At 40.6% G+C, this 25086-nt stretch overlaps 1 protein-coding gene across 1 annotated transcript; it reads left to right on the top strand.

Annotated features, from left to right (window-relative positions):
- Nucleotides 1–474: 474 nt before the first annotated feature.
- Nucleotides 475–24759, top strand: PIK3R4 (phosphoinositide-3-kinase regulatory subunit 4). Its single transcript, XM_027675517.1, has 20 exons — nucleotides 475–537; nucleotides 729–1510; nucleotides 2826–2959; nucleotides 3136–3718; nucleotides 5575–5709; nucleotides 7597–7818; nucleotides 9194–9367; nucleotides 10527–10672; nucleotides 12372–12575; nucleotides 13373–13574; nucleotides 15140–15339; nucleotides 16280–16490; nucleotides 16892–17057; nucleotides 17524–17688; nucleotides 19570–19781; nucleotides 20067–20198; nucleotides 21435–21535; nucleotides 22572–22660; nucleotides 23084–23192; nucleotides 24138–24759. The coding sequence occupies exons 2-20, from the start codon at nucleotides 781–783 to the stop codon at nucleotides 24306–24308; spliced, it is 4086 nt and encodes a 1361-aa protein (XP_027531318.1). The 5' UTR covers nucleotides 475–537; nucleotides 729–780; the 3' UTR covers nucleotides 24309–24759.
- Nucleotides 24760–25086: the final 327 nt, after the last annotated feature.

Raw genomic sequence — 25086 nt, 5'->3', positions numbered from 1 at the left:
TCCACAGGCGTCCAGTACTAAGCATCAGGAGAAGGATGCATGGCAGCTGTTTTCCCGTTTGCTGAGAGAAGGTCTTGTCTGATACCGCCGAGGCCCGTTCTACCAGCACACCTCATCTCCTCCGGGCACCTCCCGACCCACACAGTTTGTGCTGGCTCAGCACCAGGCTCACAGCTCTCACTTGACACGGCAAAACAAACACACGAAAATAACTTCAAAACTGCCTGAACCTATCTCTGTTATGCGCATTACAAGCACACATCAAGAAGAAACCCTTCCAGAGAATGTAAGCAGCGTGAAAAAAAACTGTTCATCGGGAGACCACGAGGCTACATCGCGGGAGCAGCGGGGACGGTGTCGCCCGGGCAGGCACTGCGGCAGCACTACCAGGGACAGCCCGCACCCCGCTCGCAGGATGTGAGCTCACGGCACCGCCCCTTCCCCGCCCGCCCCGCCGTGCCGGTTCCGCCGCCCCGAGTCCCGCCCCGCTCCATCCCGCTGCCTCCAGGGCCGGGGGTCCTGGCGCTGCCTGGGCCGGTGAGTGCTGCGGGGGGGCCCCGGGGCCCTGGGCCCGGCCCGGCGCTGCCTCGGCGGCGGGGCCTGGGGGCGGAGGGAGCGGCGGCGGCTGGGCCCGCCCGGGGCGGGGGAGCGGGGGCCGCGGGCCCGGGGCGGCGGGGCGGGCCCGGGGCAGCGGGCGCTGTGAAACTCGCGCTGTATTTGTCCCCCAGGCTGACGCGGGAGAGCCCCGGCGCGGTGCCTGCGGCCGGAGGAGCTGCCGCCATGGGGAACCAGCTGGCTGGCATCGCCCCCTCGCAGATCCTCTCGGTGGACAGCTACTTCTCGGACATCCACGACTTCGAGTATGACAAGAGCCTGGGGAGCACCCGCTTCTTCAAGGTGGCCCGAGCCAAGCACCGGGAGGGGCTGGTAGTCGTGAAGGTGTTTGCCATCCAGGATCCGACCTTACCCCTGACGAGCTATAAGCAGGAGCTGGAGGAGCTGAAGATAAGGTTACATTCGGCACAGAACTGCCTTCCCTTCCAGAAAGCCACCCTGTCCGAGAAGGCCGCCATGCTTTTCAGACAGTACGTACGGGACAACCTTTACGACCGAATTAGTACCAGGCCATTCTTGAACAACATTGAGAAAAGGTGGATCGCTTTTCAGATCCTCACTGCGGTGGACCAAGCGCACAAGTCTGGAGTCCGCCATGGGGACATTAAAACAGAGAACATCATGGTCACCAGCTGGAACTGGGTTCTTCTAACTGACTTTGCCAGTTTTAAACCAACTTACCTTCCTGAAGACAATCCTGCTGACTTCAATTATTTCTTTGACACATCACGGAGGAGAACGTGTTACATCGCTCCTGAGCGCTTTGTCGATGGCAGTATGTTTGCTACAGAGCTGGAAAACATGCGGGACCCTTCGACTCCTTTGGTAGACTTGGCAAATAGCAATCAGCGAACAAGAGGGGACTTAAAACGTGCAATGGATATCTTTTCTGCAGGTACTTGGAGCTATCAGGAGAGACCAGTGTGTTGTTCCTGACTGTATAATCCAGTGCAGAAAAGTTGATTTGTTGTTTTGTTTGTTTGTTTGTTTTGTTTTGTTGTTGTTGGTTTGGTGGGGGGGTTTTTGTGGTGTTTTAGTTTGGTTTGGTTTTCTACAGTGGGCTTAGAGAACAGCATGTCAAAAAACTTGCGTATTTTAAGCATAAGACCCAACCCCAAACCTTTTTCATTCACATAAAATGTACAGACACAACATAGTAAGCTACAAAACTTAAGTGCATCACCATTATCTGAGGAGGGAAATCACAAACTATTCTGTTATGGCACAACTCTGCTCTGGGAAAGAGGTGGCTCTGCAAGGCACAGACCATCATCTTCTCATGGCTGAGAAGCATGTACCTCATGGGACCTGAGAGGGGGAACCAGTCGGTGGTCCAGTTGCCTGGGGGCTGAGACAGCTTTCAGGGTCATTTGGCAATATTGGCTTTAGAAGTCTCTTCTCATTTCATTTTCCCCACAAGTAGGAAGTTGGAGTAAGCTCCTGTCATAGTCCTGCTCACAAATATTTGTTGGAGTTTGACTGTGGGAGCCTGTTTTGAGTCTTGGGCTTGTCTTGAGCAGTTTGACAGCCAAAAGTTTGACCTTTTTTTTTCACCTCAAAATGATTGAAAATATGAATTTAAAGTAAATGGTTATTTCATTTTACAAGCTGCTCTTATGGCCAAACTTCCAGGACACTTCACTGATAAAGCAGACCATTGGGAGCAAACTGCAGGACTGGGTTCTTTGAAGAGGATTTGTGTCATTTCAATGACACAGGGGAGTCTGTGTTTGGCAATCATGTGAGTGAATATGTGCTGTCTCACAGCATCTGCTGTGGAAGCAGAGGTTATTTCTTTACCTTCTGTAAAAGGGCTGCTTATTTTTGACCTACTACCCAATCCATGCTGACTTACCAGCACTCTTCTTCCACATGACAGTGATGTGGGTTCCTTTTCTGGTAATGTATTTTCCAGCTGGCAGGTGGCTGAAGTTACTGCCTCATGTTTCCTAATTGCAAAGTCCTCTGCTGTTGACATGTTTGTAATAAATTACTTGGGACATATTTCAAAGATCAAGTGTAAAAGCCAGGTTTTGGAATGTGAGATGTTATCTCTTTTCTGCAAATTAATTTGGCAACTCATTTGCCTTATTTTAAATTGAGCAAAGAGTCATTTAGGGTTTGTTCTTGTCCACATGTAGAAAGCAAAGTTAAAGCATCTGTTTATAATCTTCTGACATCTTTGACTTTTTTTTTCTTTTGTTCCCCAGGGTGTGTAATAGCAGAGCTCTTCACAGAAGGTGTACCCTTGTTTGATTTATCTCAGCTTTTGGCTTACAGAAATGGCCTCTTTTCCCCTGATCAAGTCCTAAACAAAATTGAAGACCGCAGTATCAGAGAGCTGGTAAGGATGGACTACAGCATTAGAATCATCTGTGTGGTCTGTTTGCGATTTATTTCACCTACTTTGGTGGCAGATTGCGTTTTGTTTGGGTTTGGGCTTTGGGGTTATTTTGTATTACAAATGTCTAAACCTTTAATCTTTCTCTCCCGCTCCCTCCCACTTCTGCCTTTCTCAAGGTCACTCAGATGATCCATCGGGAGCCAGATAAACGCTTAGCAGCTGAAGATTATTTGAAACAGCAACGTAACAATGCATTTCCTGAAATATTTTACACTTTCCTTCAGCCTTACATGGCCCAGTTTGCCAAGGAAACGTTTGTGTCGGCAGATGAGCGTATATTGGTCATACGTAAAGATTTGGACAACATCATTCACAATCTCTGTGGGCATGACCGCACAGAGAAAGCCGAGGGAGAGACAAAAGAGAATGGGCTGGTTATAATAGTGTCTATGATAACTTCCTGTTTACAGACTCTCAAATACTGTGATTCAAAACTGGCTGCTTTGGAACTGATTCTTCATTTAGCACCAAGATTAAGTGTAGAGATTCTTCTGGATCGTATTACTCCTTATCTGTTACATTTCAGCAATGACTCTGTGCCCAGGGTCAGGGCAGAATCTGTGAGGACACTAACTAAAGTTCTTGCTCTTGTCAAAGAGGTGCCACGCAATGATATTAACATTTACCCAGAATACATTCTGCCAGGCATTGCACACTTGGCCCAGGATGAAGCCACCATTGTCAGACTTGCATACGCTGGTAAGAGGACATCCAGTCAAAACTCAAAATCTTGGGCTTTTCTGTATTTCCTTCACTATTTTCCCCTCTGTTCAAAACCATCATCTAGCTCGCTGTTTCAATGTCAGTAAATCTCCCCACAAGTTTCAGAAAGGACTACAGGTAAAGATACATGCATTCACTTAAGGTAACTGGTGCAGGTGGTAGTAGCCACTTAATAATTAGTTGACTTATACAAACAAGTGGGTTTCCAGGGTAGATCTGTACCCAAAGTAAATTATTACATTTTAAATTGTTGACAAAATGCGTTTGCTCTCTGGAAGGTGAATTAAATTTTAAGAAAGTTAATATCCGTTTTCCTCTGTAGTTGTGCATGTAAAAGTAACTTGCAGAATGTGTACATGTGCTTTGGGCTAGGGACTGGATTTAGCACACAGCAGGTCTGCTCACAGCTGAGGTAAGGGGTCAGCCTCATTCTCAGGGAAGCAGTCCTGGCTTATTTCCCTGGATGGGCAAGAGTGTAAGGAAGAAAACTGCAAGTGGTATTTAAATAGCTAATTATGTGAACAGGGCTTTCTGACATGCCCACCCTTTGCTGCTTTTATTAATTTATCTTAATTGACATTTCATTAGCTCAGTGTTTACCTGGAGTGACCTAGTTAAACTGAATAAATTAAAAACTAACTTAAAAGTATCAGTGTGTTACTGTGCTTCAGAGTTGTTTTCCCACAAAATGAAATTTGATATTCAGGGGCTGAAATTACATTATTTGCTGTGTAATAGACTTGATTATACCATGGCAGATGTTTTCTTCATATGTTATTCAGATATGAGTTCTGCGTGGTTCAGGATGAAGTTTTATAGTCATGCCAGTATTTGCTATTTACCATGTACCCTTATTTGCTATGACCAGCGTATTTTCAGGTGTGTTGTTTTGGGTTTGGTTTTTTTTTTTTTTAGTTATAAATGTGGATTTCCCTTGAAAATGTCTCAGGTCATGCTTTTATTTCATTTACTAAGTAAACTGATAAAACTAATACTGAAGTTATTTTATGTTTAATGAATAGAACCAATTGCTTTAGGTCACCTTGGTCAGTTTAAATTTTAAATTAAAAAAATACATTGATACTTTGAAAGATAGTCTAGCTGAGTTAACTTCTGTTACTATAGTACTGTTTTTGGAAGTGGTCAGACTACTGACTTACAGGATTTGATCTGGGCTGTGGACAGGCTCCGTTGGCATGCTGCTGTTGTCTTGGATGACACTCAGAACGGCTGCTTAAGTGGGACTTCTGTCTCGGCATTATCATTCCTATGCCAGCAGTGGCCTGACCCATATAGTACAGCCTGAGTTGCTTCAGTAGCTTCCAAATGGTGCAGAATGGTGCCAAATTGTGTGGATAGATATGGTGGCAAATATTCCAAAAGTGGATCCCAGGATAACGTTGTTATTCCCGAGGATACATATCCTGGTGTGGTTGTTTGCTGTTATTTTGTTGCAGTGTACGAGATGGGAACCTTAGTTAATTCAGGCTATTTGGCCTTTAAATTCTATGAAGTTATTTAGTCACTAGGCTGAGATTAGGTGGCATTTAGGGCTAGTTCTAGAAGAATTAAATTAATATTTGTTACACTTAATATCGTTAGAATTTTTCCACTTGTTTACGTGACAAAAGTACTGTGTGATTTGATGTACTTGGTAGCTTTGCTGGGGGTCGACAGAAGTGGATTGACCAGAGCATGTTGTCTAATTTCAGTCCCATTTGCCCATCATGACTGGTACTGTCAGTGGCTATAACCTCTCATCAGGGGGATTATCAGACTGATGTAAACAGGCGAAGTAGAACAATTCTTAACCAAGAAGTTTTCCCTTGCAGAAAACATAGCATTGTTGGCAGAAACAGCTCTGAGATTTCTGGAATTAGTACAGCTGAAAAATCTGAATATGGAAAATGAACCAAATGGTGAAGAAATGGATGAAACATCTCACCCTAGTGACAACTATGACACAGGTAATGTCACTTCTACTTATCTTTCCTGCTTATGATAGCAAATCATGGGGCAAAACTCCTAGTTAGCACTGATCCATCTCATCTCTCAAAGCTTAGCCTTCCTGTTAAATGGGAAGAATGCTTTGCCTCAACCACAGCTTCATGCAGAGACAGACATCTCTGTTCTGGATGTTGTGAAAGACAAAAAAGTATATAAGTGAGCATACTTTTTGTCTCCAAAAGTCCTCAAGGTATTTGACTTGTAGGTGATGCTGGTGGCCTGGTTGCATATCCAGCTTCACTCACGGTCTCATAAACAAGTCAGCTGCAAAAACACAGATGTGTTCCAAATGCTGCTTCCGTTGAAGCAGCAGGCAGTGTTGGCTTTGGAAAACATGTCAAATTATGGCATAGTCGTAGTACTGTATCTTTCAGTCGTTCTTCCTTTCTGTTCCTGTGCCTGGCAATTCTTGTCTGTCTTTTTGCCTGAAAAATCTAAATGTGTGGATGCCATTTGGCAGTAATAAAACTTTGTATTATAACTCACCCAGAGAATGAATTAAAATCCTAGGGATGGATTTTCTTTTTCTTTCCCTTTGGAAGGACAGATGGTAATAACTGACCTGCATGTCATCTCCAGTGCCTTTTAGTGATGCATAGATTCCCAGAAGAATGCTGGGCAAGTCTTCTGAGCTGGAAGAGTTTGTGGTTAGAAACTGTCATTTCTCTTCTGTGCTAAGTAGATCAATCTGTGACTAATCATAGCTGGTAAACATCCTGCACATACTCCATTTTGGAAAAAGGCAATTATCTCTTAACTAGCTGCAGGATGATACTTTAAGATAAAGAAACAACAAATGTACTAAAAACAAACATAAATCCTCTTCAAGTTCCTTCACATAAGGCCTGGGGTGCTCAGAATTGCTGAGGAATGAGAGAGGAAGCCCCATCACGTGGGCTGTATTTCTGAGAAATACTGTCCCCTATCCCTTGAAATAGCTTGGAGATGAAAGGAAGAAAGAAGCTTGAGTAGTTCTATTCTTTTTACCCTTTTAGAAACCAAGCATGAGAAATTTGAACCCAGAAGGCAATTTTTTCATGTGACTGACAGACAGAGTCATGATAGAAAGCAAATTAGCTGACCTTCTGACTGCAGGCAAATAGTAGTCACCCCTGCAAAGCTGGGGCAGCAGTAGCTGAAATTTTTATTTAGTTGTTTGAGAACCTATCTTGTACAGCTTTCAATAATAGCCAGTGCATTAACAATTCTGTTTTTTCCACTTAATAGAAATATTTTTTTAGTTGCTTCATGGAGTGGAAGCCATAGGCAAGGTCATCTTCAAATTTATCATCAGTATCATTAGGGTAACTGCAGATATTTAATGAAATTAGAAGTATTCACATTTTCAGGGGTTGTTACATTCCTCCTGTATGCTTAATGAAGTGAATCTATCTACCTAACTAAAATCATACTTTTGATCTGTTGTCACTTCATGAATTTTGAAACTGATAGTCAAACAAACATATCAAACCAGAATTGCCTTGAAGCATTTTGTTTACTGTTGTAACGTTGGTGCTGACTCATTCTGGTGCTTCTTCGCATCTGCATTTCATCTACATATAGAATGAGCTAGATCATCTTCGTTGAAGTTACAAGTTTAGAATATACTGATCTGGGTAAGATTGTTGCACATTTCTCTACTCTTTGGTCATGTCACCACCTCAGGCTTAGCCTGAAATCTTCGGTAAGCCCTTGTTAAAATTGTTGAGGTTCTGTTGCGTTGCCTGTCTTACTGAGTCGGGTGTTCTTCAGGATGACCTGTCACTGTAACTCCTTCAGCAGCAGGTAGTACATGTGCACATATTGCTTCTCGCCAAGCCAAAAGTTCATACTGTTGTCCCTTGCAGAGTTGCAAGCCTTGCATGAAATGGTCCAGCAGAAAGTTGTGACTTTGCTAAGTGACCCGGAGAATATTGTGAAACAAACACTGATGGAAAATGGAATAACACGTCTGTGTGTCTTTTTTGGACGTCAGAAAGCCAATGATGTTCTTCTCTCTCATATGATTACTTTCTTAAATGATAAGAATGACTGGCATCTTCGAGGAGCTTTCTTTGACAGCATTGTTGGTAAGTGTTTGGTTTCAGCCAAACAGTAGGAAGAAAATAATGTATGTAAATTAACAGTTTCCAGGATATGCAAAAATTACATCGTATAAAAGTCCTTTCTTCTATATATTTCTAGAATTTATAGGAAAAGACTTTGCTGAATTATTACTGTAAATGTTTCTTTAAGGATTGAAGATGAAACAATGTAAATACAAATGTGTATTTCTTTGAGTCTAAATGTTTGGTGCCAATGAGACTGAGGCATTTAAGTTTAGGGTAGATTAACTTAAAAATAAACTTTAAATGTTCTTTTTTGTTAGAGTCTTTGTTAAAGTTACTAACTTAAAAAAAGCTTGCCATAAATTATGACAAGCAAATACTAAGATTTCTGCAAGCTTTCTACTAGATGTATCACTTCACCTGTGTGCATATTCGCATTAACTTCTGTAGGTCTGTTCATATGATGAAAACTATACGTTGGTATAGGCTAAAGTTATAACTGCAAAACTATTTTTAGTACCTTAAAACCTTACTTAAAGATTCCTGTCACTTCAGAAAACCTAATAGCAATTTAAAAAGTCTTACCAGTGATGATATCAGCTGTTAAGTATATCTAATGCATCATGTATGTTGGAAATTACTCCACATGACTGTTGCTGAGAGTCAGTGCTCAGGAATTGTGGGTCAAGAAAACTTTCCCATTGCAGTACCTGGGGGCAGAAATAATGCTTCAGGTGCATGACAAGAAAAACAATCATGATCAAACTTTCAGCAGGGCCATTATGATATGTACACATTCCATTAGGACTGGAAGCCACAAAATGCTGTGCTGGCAAACCCTCCCAAGAGGTGATGCTGATAACTTGTCAGAAATTGTTTAGAAGGAGCAATGGAATAGCCAAAGCACAGGTCAGACTGTCCTGGCTTCTTGCAAAAGACAGAGAGAGAGATGTGAGGCAAAAAGTCAAGATAACCTATATTTTTAACTCCTCTCTCAGTATCTGTTCAAAACCTCCACAGAAGAACTCAGATAAAGTTCTGAAATTATATTTTTGTTTTACTTAAAGCTCTTGCCCATCTTTAAAACTGAGCTCTCTAATTCATATTGAAGTATGTGCAGGCGCTGTTACCTGTAGCTGTTGGCAGATGTCCTTCTGTAACAGTGGCACTGAGGACATTTCTCTTACCTGTGCTGTTTCTCCCTTCTTCCTCTCTTCCTTTTAGCAACTGGTTGCAAAGTCCGCATTAATACGTGAACAAGTATATTGATTATTACCTTATTAGATTAGAAGTGATAAAGTTATTTTATGTTTAATCTCAATTCTGATGGGAAGACAGAATTTTCTGGTGTTTATCAATCTACTTCAGGTTTTTATGTGTTCTCTTTTTGTTTCAGGTGTTGCTGCTTATGTTGGCTGGCAAAGCTCATCAATACTCAAACCTCTGCTTCAGCAAGGTCTCAGTGATGCTGAAGAATTTGTCATTTATAAAGCCCTCAATGCTCTTACTTGTATGTGCCAACTGGGGCTCTTGCAAAAGCCCCATATTTATGAGTTTGCTTGTGATATCGGTAAGTTGGAATACTGGAGAATACCTTGTTTTTCTAGTTAAGAAAAAAATCTTAGTACTACATAAAGCTTCACCATCAGCTTAGCTGTCCAGACTGCAAACCTATAGTACTGTTTTGGACTCTACACAAAATTCTGTTAAGGAACTACTGCTAATTGGACCATGTTAGTGCTCAAACTTCTAAAATAATAATTTTGCTTAAACAAATTGGAAGCATCTCCTCTGGTTGTATATAGGTCAGCAGCAAACAACACTTAGTCCAAAATTTTCTGCCTTAAGATCTTTCCCTGTTCTACATGCTAACCTGCTATAAAGAAAAAATCCTGGTTACTTCTGGTAGTCCATCAGGCACTTAAGTTGCAAACTCAAACCCATCAGCCTTTGAGGGTGAGGGAATTCAGGCAAATCATGATGCTTTCTCATCTGATTTTTAACACCATAAAAACCCATTACCTGAATACAACCTTGAATGTAGAGTTGGTCTCTCTTTCCTCATCAGGCTTATCACTTTAATGTAGATGTGCCCAAAATTTACCAGCTATTTATGGAAAAGAAAATACCACCTGATCTTTTGAGATGTAGTCTGCTTCTTCTTAATGCTATGGCTTTTCAAATGCACTCAGAATTTGAGGCAGATGATAATGATATCTCATGACTAGATACAGTCCCTTGATTACAACTTCTTAAAACCCACATAATTGAGAAGGATATCTGAGTCTGATGATCTTAGAAAATAAGTAGTGACTCTTCAAGGAAGAGAGGAGAAGAAGGAAGGAATAAAATATTTACTTAAAAACTAAAAAAAAAAAAACAACAAATCACTGGTATTAGAATTCTCTGTAATTGTCTAGATTATTGTTGAGATGTATTTTTTGATTAGTCTCCATTGCAAATCTGTAGTTGACAATTAGGGATTGAAATGAACAAGTAGGGAAAATATGCATTTTGGCAACAGGAAGGAAGCTGAGCAGCATGAGCACAGTGAAATCCATGAAATAATTTCCTCAGTATGAGTGCTTTAACCTTAGTGCTCTGCAGGAGAGAAGGTTCAGTTTGAGAGTAATTCTAGTGGAAGGAAATGACATCGCAAGCTGCCATATGCAGAATGATCTCTCTTCTGTATGAGTGATACATTTTTTAACAACCTATTTTTCTTTCAGCACCATTCCTGTGCCATCCTAATCTTTGGATATGTTATGGTGCAGTTGGATTTATCACTGTGGTAGCACAGTATTTGAATATTGCTGATGTCTACTGCAAGCTAATGCCATACCTCCATCCTTTTATCACACAACCAATAATACAGGTAATACTTCAAATAACATTAATGTGAATAAATCTTGACTAGTCATGATTCTTAAGTCTATCCTGGCCATGGTCCTGGCTATAAGAATATTAGATTACTTTTTTTTCGGTTAAGGTTAGAGGTGATAGAGGTTTTTGATCTCTGCTGGCAGGTTACAGAATGGCCATTGCTTTCCACGTTTGAAGAACTGTTGTCTCAAATTTGTTGCAAAATGCAGAACATTTTACAAAGCCTGAAATCAACAAGTACATCTTTGGTCCAAACCTTTTCTGCCTTGTTTACAATCAAACTCTTGTAGCATTGTGCTAGTTTATAGAGTCTGGGAGGTGTGAAATGTTGGCTGTGAAACAAGTGGGTTTATGTTCTGTGCTTTCATCTGTAAGGCTGAGTGTTCCAGCCCTGCCCCACTACTTCATTTGACTGTGGGCCTGACCTCTGCAAACATGAACAGTCTGTTAGGTAGCAGTTACCGTGCCTACTATTTCAGCAGCACCACTCCTGTGCTTCAGTGTTTTGCCAAGGGTAAAGACAGAGTATTCAGCTTGAATTAAGTGATTTCATAACTGCACATTCCTAGGAATTACCTGCATGATGCTAGTAATATGATCATATAGGCATCTTTGCATATAACTTTAGGACCTGTAGACTGCATCTCTTGGGAATTTAAGTAGATAAGAAATAGTTGGATTATAATGGCCAGTCTTCGCGAATGAAGAACGAAGGTCTTTTACCTTTCCAGCCTGCGCAATGGATTTTTTAGGTGAGACACAGCCTGCGCTGAACTGAGCCCACCCTTTAATCCTAAGGTTCATCTGCCGGGGCCAAGCAAGCTTGGACAATGGCAGTGAGGTCCTCAGGACGTAGGTTTGTTTAGAGTGACCTTCTCATAGATGGATGGCCTCACAGGGCTAACGAGCTCCATCTGCCCGGGGGACTGGGATTCGAACCTGGGTCGCAGCGGTGAGAGTCCCGCATGCTAACCACTAGGCCACCAGGGGTCCCAATAGTTGGATTACTACAATGAGAAATGCATCCTGTGTTTATTTTCTTCTAAACCTTGCAGGTGGTAACTTCACTAAAATAACATTTTTCCTTGTTTACATGTCCTTAGTCACCTTGTGCTGTATTTTAGGCATTGATTGATAAATTTGTCTTTTTCACTTCCTGTTTCATTTTAGTGTATAAGTCTTTTCTTTGCTATGCACCATTAAATATAGTAAGCAAGTAGGGGGTAACATTAAGTTGGATTGTAATAAAGTTCTTGCTCTGGAATAATTGTGAAGTTGTTTTTCATGTAGACAGTAAACTATGAGAAGCCTGTTATAGGAATGAGGGAAAGAGAATGCAGAAAGTCTCATATGACCAACACACATCTAATTTTCAAGAAAGGAGACAAGTTGAATCTGGATTATTGGTATAATGATGTGCAATAATTTTGAACTCCTATGTGATTTTCTTCTTACTTGAAAGCTTGAAAACATCTCTCCAAGTCTGAACTGGAAGCTGGTTTTTAGTACGTGCATTCAAAGGAAGAGATTGTTTTACACATTAACATTTGCAGTTGTCCAGTTACTGACTTTCAGGAAAGGAGAAAAAAATGGCAAACATTGTAGACGTAAGATGACAGTGTTTGCTGCTAGATTTCCTCATGTTTATATGCATATCATCATGTTGACTGGTCTCTCTTTTTGAATTGCAGGTAGATAAAGAAATAGTCCTGCTAAGTGTACTTAAAGAGCCTGTCAGCCGTTCCATATTTGATTATGTCTTAAGATCAAAGGATATCACAAGCCTCTTCCGACACCTTCACATGCGTCAAAAGAAGAGAACGGGAGCTCTCCGTGACTGCCCGTCCCCGGAGGACCCTGCCATTGCACAGCTGTTGAAGAAGCTTCTTTCACAAGTAATTGGTTTTCATTTGTACTTTGAAAGTCAGGCTTGAGACGCTTGGGCTCTGTACACCTCCACAGACCCTGACCTTGCAGTTGCTGTTGTGAGGGACTCCCAGTCTGAGGTTCTGATCCTGCAAACCATTAACTCCATTGATTTCAGTATATGCTTGTGTGACAAGAAGTTCAGAAGTTAAAGATTTTTAAAAGATCTGCCAGATATAGAACAATACAACCTAAGTCTTGAAAAAATGATTGTATGTCTCAAATTTCTGACACATCTGTGATGTGGCAGCATTACCGAACATTGTTATTCGTTGTGTTGGATAGAGGAGTATGCATTTGTTGAAAAGCTAGACGTGCAGTGCCAAAAGCAAATGGAGCTGGAAAGTCTTGAGGCTTATGTGTGAAGAGGGGAACATAAAGAATCATTCACACAGAGTAGTGAGATCTGGGTAGAGAAAGGACTGTAGCTGAGTATGGGTTTTTTCTCTATGGCTTGTGGGGCTATAAGCATGGTCTAGGTGGCAGTTAAGCAGATTGCACCAGATAGTGATCCAACATTAAATGCTATTCTGCCCTTTTGCTATTCCTAGCCCCATTTCTCAGGACAAAAGATATTCTTACGCTACCGCAGCTTACCTTATGTCTTGTATACAAGAGCAATGTGCTGATGCTTTGAATTCTGGGGATGTGCTCTCTCCTACCACTTCTGAGCCAGTCATTAATTTTACTGCTTCTTAAATCTTCATGCCTTGATGCATGTTATTGCTCAAAAATAAATAATATTACCTTTTCTTTTATTCTGTAGGGGATGACTGAGGAGGAAGAAGATAAACTGTTAGCACTGAAAGAGTTTATGTTAAAATCAAATAAAGCTAAAGCCAATATAGTGGATCAGAGCCACCTGCATGACAGCAGTCAGAAAGGGGTGATTGACTTGTCAGCTCTGGGAATAACTGGGAGACAAGTGGATCTTGTTAAAACAAAGCAGGATTCTGATGACAAACGTGGTTAGTATATTTCGTGGTCTCTACAGATGAAGTTTGGCCTTTCTTTCAGGGTGTTCTCAGTAATTCAATATACATGAGTATCACCATCCCCACTGGGTTTGCAATAAGAAAATTATTGCTGCTGTTTGAAATTCGAGGTGGTGGAATGTTCTCAGGATCATTGAAGATGGGGATTTTTTTCCCCCTGAGAATATTTTAAATTATTTTGACTGCATTTGCAGTAGTAATGTGTGCCAGTTAAGCTGGTTGTGACAAACTCTAGTGACTCATGGCAACAGTGTAAATGTTGAAGGCTACATTTCTGCTCTCTCTGTTTCTTCTCAAGAAGCACTGAGCTCTTTAACTGTGAAAATTCTGGATATTTTCTTGAAGTAGCCTGGAGAAAACTGAAAACTCCTCAGGCAGCCACTGAGGAGTTGCCAGCTGTTGCTCACTCATCAGGTACATGCCTTTTGGCCTTAGGGTTCTTCAGCTTCTCATCCACTCCATTTAACTTTTTTGCCTACTCCTCTTTCAACTCCAAAAACCTCTTACATTCCCTTGTTCAACTCTGAAATCCACTTGCTGTTAATTATTCCAGTTCTCTGTATCCTCAAAATTCTTCTTTTCCAGACAGTTTGAGCTTCCTCTTTGCTCTCTGAAGCTTGTAAGTCCCTCCTCTGTTACATCACTGATAGGTTCTGTGTTTTTAGATAAAAAATACAGAAATACCTGCAAACCATATAGATATTGCCATCTTATTTCCAGAATTAGGATCCTTGTCTGCAAATGTTTTGCATATCATTTTAAAGGAAAGTACAGAAGTACAGGATTTTTCATTTTTTTTCATTCTTGAATCAGGAGTCAACAGGATTTAAAAGGTAGTGTGTATGGAGTCTGTATTTGAACTGATGTATTTCACCCAAAACTGTCACCTTCAAAGTCTTCATGCCTTTAGTTTTCCTCACTGACTTTGTCCAAATTTAATTTGTCCCATGTTTTTATTTTTCTTTCTATATTTTACAGTTCTAAGTGACTCTAAAGGAATCCTATTTACAGAGATAACATTCTTGAATCTACAAGTGATGATGCAATTGTGATGGAAAACTGATTGTATTTGGCACTAGCAATGATTTGCATACTGTGCTTTTAAAAATTCATCCCCAGTGTCTCTGCTCATTGCAGGGTGGTTGGACTAGATGACCTTGGAAGGTTCCTTCCCACCCAACCCCTTCTATAGAAGAAAAATTTATCATATGGTGCAGTCTAACCCTGCAGCCTTCTAGATGTGAACCTTCCCTATAGTGAAATGATGTATTGCATAAGTCAACTGTAGGATTAAGAAGGTGTGAACACAGGTGTCAAGTGCTTTGTTTTGTTTCCCTCATAAATCCCTGTCAACTGACCTCAACAACCTAGCAGTAGGGTTTTCTCTGTATATAAATAACAATCTGGCATGTAAACCGTGGACTTCCATGTAGTCTCACAGTAATGAGTAGTCTGAGTGAATGTTGTCATGATAATGTTGGGTGGGTTTTTTTTTTTCTTCTCCTTCCACCTCCTCTGTCCCTCCAAACTGCTTATAGCTAGAAAACATGTAAAGCAAGATTCAAATGTAAATGAAGAATGGAAAAGCATGTTTGGGTCCCTGGAACCAACAAACATCTCCCAGCCGATATCCAAAGGACATGGACAAACTACTGATCCTGAAGCCATCCAGGCTGGGAAACCACTTCGTTCAGAGTCCTCAGCTGGTATTTGTGCCACTTTGTCATCCTCTCCACAGGTATACCTGAAAAATACTGTGTTCTCATCCTAAACTGAAATGATTCAACTGCTTTGGAGTCAAGTGGGACTATAGAGATATGGTGTTCTTGTTTGGAGGTTATTTAACATTGGTCATGCTACTACTAGGCATCTTCTCTGGCAGAGTCACTGACTTTCAAGTTCTTATTTTTAAAATAGAAACTGAGAAAGGATTGAAGTAAGTTTAGTCTCTTGAACAGAAGAACTTCACTAACAAATAGATGCTTTGCAGAAAAAGAAGATGGGGCTTTGTGGATTAGACAATTATTAGGTAAGCTTTTCTGGCAGGGAAGGCTTTTCCTCAAATTGCACATGCTGATATGTGTTGTGAGGAAGAGAAGAGGTGTCATGATTTTAACTTGGAACTGGTGTATGGCATCACAGCTGCATTTAGACATCCTGTACCTGTAATACTTTGCACTGACTACAGAAAGATAGGCTGGAAGCCCTGCAGCCTGTGGAGGCATCTCTCAACCCTGAACACTGTATTTGGGTTCTTTTTGGAGATTAACTTCTGCTGGTTTTAAATGAGTGTCCACTCTGAACTAAGAGGGAAACAATTACACTTCTATTTATAAAGCCCAATATAAATGAATAATCATTTGACAGCTAACAATAACTGCTTCTGTAATAGTCACATTAAGAGTTGTCCTCAGCAGATTACAGTTTCTTCAAACAGTATACGGAACATATGAGGCAAATGGTAGAATAAGTGAATGGTTAATCTTTTCTATAAATTTCACTATTTTTAATTGTTTTCACACAGGTATGATTTTTTTAATGCTAATTCATTGTTAATTGATTCAATAAAAAAGATTTTTCCATTTTTATTCAGTGTGTGTGACCCAGAAATCTTATGAGCAGGCTTTATCTGTGTGTAGAATGTAAGGCATATATTCGTAAGTGCTGATCTCTTGCAGGCATCTGATGGAACGGTTGTTCAACCCAGGAAACCAACCATGCAGGCCCTGAGCAGTACAGCGTCCCCATCCGCACACCAGTTACGCATCACCACGTGCAAAACTGAACTTCAGCAGCTGATCCAGCAGAAGCGAGAGCAGTGTAATGCAGAGAGACTTGCCAAACAGATGATGGAGAATGCTGAGTGGGAGAGCAAGCCCCCACCTCCAGGTACATCACAATCCACTGAGGTTATAGATAAAAAATTATACATCTATATCTATAGATATAGATATATATAGATATAATTTGAGTAAAAAAATCATTATCTCATGGAAGAAATGCAAGAGATGAGGAAAAGAGGAAATCATTAGTTTAGGAAATGTGCCTACTATGCAGAACACCTATTTGGCAAAATACATGCAGGACTTATTGTCCAATTTAGAAGTGAGCAAGTTGGCTTTTGCATTTAATATTTAAAGTGCCTTAGCTCTGTGTTTTCAGTGCCGTCTGTGTTTTGCAGCTGTAATGACTATATCCTGATATAGCTGTTGGTGGATGGATCTAGGTTCATGTTCCTAATTAGGTTGCGAAACCAACACCAGACTTTATGGTTTTATTTTTCCCTGTAGGATGGCGTCCCAAAGGATTGTTGGTAGCTCACCTTCATGAACACAAGTCTGCGGTGAACCGCATTCGGGTCTCTGATGAACACTCCATTTTTGCCACTTGCTCAAACGATGGCACAGTGAAAGTCTGGAACAGCCAAAAAATGGAAGGAAAAACCACTACAACCAGGTAGCTTTAAAACTCATGGGATTTAGGGGCTGCTATTTTAGAAGGAAAAAATAAAGTAGAGCAGAGAGCAAATTATGAATCACTTGTGGGCATGCTGGAAATATCAATAAGGAGATATACTGGTGTTCCTCTTGGCTTGCAGCTATAAAATATTAGATTGCTGCTTCAATTAGTTAGTAAAGAAAAAAATCCCTAGCAAATGCAAAGGAACTGCTTTGCAGTCACAGTAATTACAGGCTTTTTGATTTAATTTCTGTACATATATAAATATATTCTTGTGTTACTGTTTAAAGCCAACACTGGCTTTGTTGCTTTCTGATTTTGGAACACTTAGGAACTGTTATTTTCAGAGCTCTCTCAAGAGCCATTGGTTTTAAGTAGGTGTTTGAAAGAAGTAATAATATTTTTTTAAGTGCCACCAAAAATATCTTTTTTCTCTCCCCCTCTCTCTCTCCCTACTGTTTAGATCAATTCTGACATACTCTCGGATTGGAGGACATGTAAAGACACTTACATTCTGCCAAGGCTCACATTACCTGGCTATAGCTTCGGATAATGGTGCCATCCAGCTTCTTGGTATTGAAGCTTCAAAGCTCCCTAAATCTCCTAAAATTCATCCAATACAAAGCAGGTATGTACTTAGAGCAGTTAAATCTCGCCACACACAGAGCTCAAGCTGTTAGTATATTCCTCAGTTAGATCCTTTAATTTGCTCCAGGCTTCCTGCTGGCTGAGCCCAGGCTGTACTAGAAGGCTGTAATCCCTGATCTTATCTTACTTCATAAAGAACTGTGCAGAGCTGAGCATTCTTAGCTCTAGGTTATTGGTGCTTCCTGTGTCACTGAAGTCATTATGAGCTTGAAACATTCAGTCTGAATAGTTCTCATGTCCTTTATTTATGCACTGGGTCCATTAGTTCCTTACCTCCTTTGTTACAATCTTAATACTTAGAAAGTAATTTAGAAAGTTCTTTTACAGGTCATTAGATAAATGTTTACAGATGTACAACATGTGCTTTGGCCTCAGACCTGCACAATTTTTTTTCTCCCAGGCATTTAATATGATAAGGTAGCAGAGATATGAGTAATGGGATACTATTTTGGGGAGTCTTTGGGGCTGGTTTAGCTCTTTCTTACCTCCATATGAGCAGTTTTTGAATATTTGGCACAGATTCAACAGCTTAATCTTCCATCTTGGGTGAGGGACATGTCCAGGCCTCAGCAAATCTAGCAACCGTCTCGAAGATCTCTTTACTTTCAAAGTAAAAGTAAGGTATCTGTCTCAAATGTCCTCTCTTATTAGAGATTATGTTCAGAAATGAAATAAGCTAAATCCAGTGGAGATGGAAACTATAAACCAGATTTTCCCTTTTGGTATACACTGCATTTGTGCCTGAAGAAGGTGTCAATTTTGCACACACAATAAGTGATTGAGGACAGTGCTGGCTGTATAACATGAAGAAGGATCTTCCTGCCTGTAAACTCTGGGTAGATGAATATCTGAAACTTGGAGCATGAATCACAGAATCATAGAATGGTTTGGGCTAGAAGGGACCTTAAAGATCAGCTAGTTTCAACTCCCCTGCCGTGGGCAGGGATACCTCCCACTAGATCAGATTTCTCAGGGCCCCATCCAGCCTGGCCTTGAACACTGCTAGGAATGGGGCATCCACAACTGCTCTGGGCAGTCTAGTCCAGTGCCTTATTGCCCTTACAGGAAAGAATTTCTTCCTAACATCTAATCTAAACCTGTCCTCTTTCAGTTTGAAGCCATCACCCTGTGTCCTATCACTACATGCCCTTGTAAAAAGTTCTTCCCCAGTTCTCTTATACCCGCTTCAGGTACTAGAAGTTGCTATTAGGTCTCCCCAAAGCCTTCCCTTCTCTAGGCTGAGCTACTTCAACTCTCTCTGCCTGTCTTCATAGGAGAGGTGCTCCAGCCCTCTGATTATCTTCATGGTCCTCTTCTGGACTCACTTCAGCAGGTCCACATCCTTCATGCTGGGGCTGCAGAGCTGGGCACAGTATTCCGGGTGGGGTCTCACCAGAGTGGAGCAGAGGGGGAGAATAACATCTTCTGCCCATGTTTCTTTTGATTCTTTTGTCGTGGTTGGCTTTTTTGGCTGTGAGCACACATTGCTGGGTCACTTTGAGCTTCTCGTCAGCCAACACCCTCAAGTCTTTCTGCTCAGGGCTGCTCTCAGTGTATTCTCAACCCAGCCTGTGTTTGTGCTTGGGATTGCCCCAACCCCAGGTGCAAGACTGAGAGACCCAGACAGAGAGAGCTATGTTAGGTTTGCGAAGAGCTACTGATAGCCTTTTACTAGCCTTGCAGTGGAGAGATCTGAAAGAGCACGAGCATCCATTGTACTAAAATCGGAAAGTTGTTTCTGGTAGTTGCCTTGAGAAGTGACACGAAGAGGAAAAAGCTGCTCAGCATAAGCTATTGGAAGGAGTCTTAAACTTGGGAGGAGTCATACCTGTTTCTAAATTAGTTTTTTCTTTGAACCCAGGTCCTTAGATCTGAAGGATGATGGCTGTGTGGTAGATATGCATCACTTCAATTCAGGAGCCCAGTCAGTACTGGCTTATGGTACAGTCAATGGATCTCTGGTGGGATGGGATTTGCGATCTAGCAGCAACGCTTGGACACTGAAACATGATTTGAAGTTGGGCCTCATAACTTCATTTGCTGTGGACATACACCAGTGCTGGCTGTGTATTGGTAAGCTTGCATTTCTTGCTATTTTCTCTCTCTTCCCTGCCCCAGCCCCTTCTTTCTAGTTTTCTTTTACAGTAACTATAGCTGAAACTTTTGCTTGATCTGGTCTTCCTACCATATGCTTTTCTCAAATAAAAGGAAATAAATACCTTCTAATCTATTTTTGGGAAGAATTCTGTCTGATAAGTACTTGAGACTGAAGTTCATCTCCCTAGGAACAGAGCACAAGGATATGGGCAAAAATTCAAGTATTTATCCCTCTGACTATGGAGAATTTTTTCTCACCAGGAACAAGCAATGGTACCATGGCATGCTGGGACATGAGGTTTCAGTTACCCATCTCCAGCCACTCTCATCCTTCCAAGGCCCGAATCAGACGCCTGCTCATGCATCCTGTGTATCAGTCCTGGGTAATCGCAGGTAAAAGATGTCTTAACATACCTCACAACCACCAGAGATTGTGATTAAAGCAGCTTTTGTTTCAGCTTCTACATCAAGCCCTGGGAGGACTTAAAAAGAAAAAAAAGTAGCATTAAGGTGTTCTGAAATTGAGAGACAGCCTTTACAGTTCTCGTCTTTGGAGCATTGCAACTCTCATGAAGGGCCATCCCTGTGTACTCTGTACCACATTATAAGGACAAAATAATATGTCACTTTATAAGGACAAAATCTTATGAAAGGTAAAACTCAAACTCATGACATACATTGAAGTTGATAGGAATTCTCCCACTGCCTTCTGTAGAGCAGAAACTGAAGGGTATCCCATTCCAATTCCCACTTGAATCTAATCCAGCTATGTCATGGGTTAGAGCTTTCAAAAATATCCCAGGATTCCACATCTGGTACGCTCACAGCTGCTTCACCCTCACTGCTTGTAGCACTGTCATATACTTCTGTGTGTTTGTGTCAGGAACATGTTCTGAAATGGACAAGTAGTTTAAACTAATCCTACAATAACAAAATTGATTAAGTTGCTGTAAAATTAGAGTAATTTGAGTTTCATATTTGACTTGCTTCTTAAGCTTCACTTAGTAATTAACCATCCTGGGAGATAAAACAAATTTCTTGAAAATACATGCAAATAAAGCAAACTTCCTTGTGCTTTTTAGTTCATTTCCTTCCTGCTAAAGACTAAAAGAGTGACAATGTTCATCCTTCTGGAGCATTATTAAAAAACCCTTGCCTGCTAGGTTGCTGCCAGGCATATAAACAATCCCTTGAACAGAATTCTTTGCATGTCCACACCAGACATGAGCGTGGAACTTCACTGTAGTTAGTGAAGTCCATACCTTTGGATAGCTGTCTTACCTGCACAGGAGGGTCCTCTGAAGTCCCTGATGACCATGCTGAAAAAACTGTGCAGCCTTCTCAAAGAAGTCATCTAGGGAGGAAAGTGAGGTTTTTATACATTTTTAAAAGGGGTAGGCATTAAAGCAGGTTTCATTTAGAATTGTTTAAATTAGGCACTATTATTAACTATAGTGAAGCTACTTCCAAGCAGTAAAACCAAAGTGCCAAAGCAAGATTAACACAAATGCTACAGGGAGCAAGTGGAGAGCGTCTCTATGCCATACCCTCTGTGATGTCAGTAGAACAAGTAGCAAGAACCAACCAACCTGTTTTATATTTTTTGCATTGGCAATATCTTTCCTGAAGCTGTTCAAGGCAACAATGAAGTCTCCATGTGGGATATGGAAACTGGCGATCGACGCTTCACTTTGTGGGCCAGCAGTGCACCACCTCTTTCAGAACTGCAGGTCTGGTCTCTTTCTTTTCCAGTTTCTGTTGAGTAGCCAAGGCTAGAACAGGCTTAGACTCCATGCTGTCCATCAGTACAGTTACCTGCCTCTATGGCTTTGCCACTTTGGCACAAGGAACTTGCCCTGGGATTTATTTTGTCACCATAATTGGTTTGCTTGTCAGAATTAAATCCCCTTTGTAAAACAGCAGTGTTACCTGAATCTTCACTGGTATCTCCACTCTCTGTGGAATGTACTTGTAACACTCACTTGGTATATCCAGTCCAGTTCTTAGAAAACCAGCGAGCCGGTCAAGCCTGTAAAGGTTATGGCAAAGCCAAAATTCACAGTGTATTTACTTTTACTTGCTTTTTCTGGGATTGCACATACTTCTGTAATCATCTGCTCTTTTGCACTTTTTTTCTGTAATATAATGCCACTACTACACTTTAATGCTAGTTAAGTAGTGACTCTTCAAGGAGTTATTTGGGGAAGGAGCAATCTGGAATATCATTCTAAATCACAAATACATACACAAAAATAACCACAGCTGCTTCTATAGATGTTGTAAATGCATATCTGGAATCTACCTAAACTTAAATTTATACATACTACAAAGGTTGCAGGTGTTCAGTTCATTTTGGTCGTGTGCTTTGTACACAGAGAGCTCTGTGATCTAAGCTGGTTTTCTGTTGTATATCTGTCCCTTAATGCCCTCATACCTAAAAATTTAAGCATCCACGTGCTTTTCAGTATGATTTGTCTTCCTGATTCTTTTGGAAATATTCTCTCTCATTTGCCATCATTGAGAATGTAATTTCCACGATTCAATAAAAACTATTATGGAGAGTTCAATCGCTTGCATTGCTCTATAAAATGTAAGGGAACAATTTACATTAATATATTAAGATGTGGCCCATTAAAGTGACGTGGTATTTGCCAGAAAGATTTGGAAATTGGGTGGATGAATGTGGCAAAGAATGCATTCCCTTTCTGAAGCATGGCAACAGCTATTGGTGATAAATTATTTTTATATATCCCTTTTCCCTACTAGCCTTCTCCTCACAGCATCCACGGAATATACTGTAGTCCGGCATCTGGTAATCCCATATTACTGACAGCAGGCTCAGACATGAAAATAAGGTAACAAAACTAACAACTTTCTTGTTTGTCACCCTCCCCTCTGCCCCTGCTGGTGTACTAAATTTTGCCAAGCATTGCCTAAGTATTCTCCAAGAAGTCAAAACAGTAATGCTGAAGATGTGTTCATTGGTAAGCATCAGCGACCTAAGGGAATTGTTTTTGGCAAAAGTATTGCAAAACTTGGTGCTTCTCTGAAACACAATGTGTATCCTTCTGTAAAGTTCTTGATGGGCTGCATGACAAGAAAACAATAACTCATGTGAGCTTGGTATGGGTGTAGGTTTCTCTGCATCACCCATTTCCTGAAAGCATATAGCATTTGTGCCCTCTCATTTTCATCATAAGAGCAAGGCTGCTTTTAAACAGCTGTTTTAAACTGACAAAATTGAATATCTCACCTTGATTTTGTTTCTTTGTGTTTAGGTTTTGGGATCTAGCCTACCCTGAGAGATCATATGTTGTTGCTGGAAGTTCTAATTGCCCATCTGTTTCCTACTACAGGAAGATAATTGAGGGCACGGAGGTGGTTCAGGTATTTTGCTTTGTTTGATAGACACCTACTCTGCTTGCCTTTTGGATGGCCCCATGGATTATATTAATTACATGATGGTTTTACTTATAACTCTCCTACCTTTTATGGATGGTGTCAGCATTGCATTTTCAGGCGGTTGGGAAGAACTTATTTTAAAAGAAAAATGTCGTTTGTTTTTGACAGAATTAGACTCACCAAAAACTACTGACACAGAGAAGCCAGAATCGTGTGATTCTTCCAGAATATTAAAATCTAGAGTTTTAGCACTTTTGGTTTTGATCAGTGTTTGGAACGTCTTTTGTGTAGGATCTTAACAAGGCAATGTGAGATGTACTGGCACCAAAATAATAAGGTAGCTGAATGCTGAAGTTTTTATTACATCCTTGAAAGTGACTTTTAGAACTGGCAATGTTGCTAGTTGTTGAATAGCACAATGTTTTGTTTCTGTTCAATGGAATGAATGCTACTTTAAAAGTGACTAAAAAAAAATCAATTGGGGTCTACCCTATGCACGATGATATTTTAGTGTTTCATCTAAAGTTCTTACACAATTGCATCCATACTATTGAACCAGTTTTTATAAAAACTCTGGAGAGGCAAGATGTGTGTGTTGCTGTAGCTCTTTTTCCCCCTATAGGAATATCAAATCTTAGCATAATTGAAATGAATCTAAGGAAAAAACATTCTTTCCTTAATCAAAGAGCTGTAATGTCAGTTCAGATTAAGATTAGGTTGTGTGTGATGAAAAGAAATGAACCAAGGAGTAATCCTGACAAAACTATCAAAGGGTGTGAGGTTGTATGTTTGGGCATTGTTTGTTTGATTGCTTGTTTGTTTGAAGAGGTTTTTTTGGTTTTCTTACAGTAACAACCTACCATGTGACAATTTCTCTTTGCAAATGCTCGCCTTTCTGTAAATACTATTTCTCACTTTGTTTTTATACAGGAAATTCAGAACAAGCAAAAGCTGGGGCCCACTGATGAGACACCTCGGAAGGGTCCAGAGTCTCTTCCAGTTGGACATCATGATATTATCACAGATATCGCAACTTTCCAGACCACACAAGGGTTTATAGTAACTGCATCAAGGGATGGAATTGTTAAAGTGTGGAAATAAAAGTTGTATTAATATATAGTATGTAAATATTTGTAATAAAGAAATAGTGTTATAATGAAGTTTTCAAGGACTGTTTCCAGTTAATGTAATGGAATGGACTTTAAAGACTATAAAAGTGATGATAAATTCAGTTACCTGTATTCTACCACCCTGTCATCACTTCTTTATCACTTCTTATATTAAAGTTTTTTGGTATCCACAGCATTTCCTTGAGATACCAAGCAATATATGAAGAAATTACTTAGCCTGGTTTTGACTACGTTGTTCTTCAAGAATCTTTCTGAAAATTATTTAAAGATGTCCCACATTACACATTCTAAATGTGCACAAAGTATGAGCACTTCAGTGTCTGACTGCTCCTATGTTGAATCTGAGAAATGAAATAAGAACCAGTGCACTAATGTCCCTGTACATTCTAATAGCTATAATAAAGTCCACTTGAGCTTCCCTCCTTGGTACTCGCATTTCTTTACATCTGTGGTTCCTCTGCGGTGATTCCATAGTCTCAGCTGTCAGAGCTGTTGGGCTGTTAATTGTCATTTGAGATCAGCTTAACCTTCTGTCAGATCCTCAGCTGTTCTTTGACAATTATGTCTTTGATCCTCAGCTGTACCTTGCATCCACCTTGCTTTAATCTTGAGTCTAATGCTAAGCTCTGCTGTCCTGGAAACCTAAAGTAGCACTACCAGGATGGTGTTCTCCGTCATTCAGTATGGATATCAAAAATAGCCAAAGCACAAGCTTTCAGCAGGAACTATTTTCTCATTGTGCAATGTTC

Source organism: Neopelma chrysocephalum, unplaced genomic scaffold (genome assembly GCF_003984885.1).
Source record: "Neopelma chrysocephalum unplaced genomic scaffold, ASM398488v2 Primary Assembly neopelma1_26, whole genome shotgun sequence".
Taxonomy (NCBI): Eukaryota; Metazoa; Chordata; class Aves; order Passeriformes; family Pipridae; genus Neopelma; species Neopelma chrysocephalum.
The sequence above is the reverse complement of the archived record's forward strand: the minus strand, read 5'-3'. Positions and strand labels throughout refer to the sequence as shown.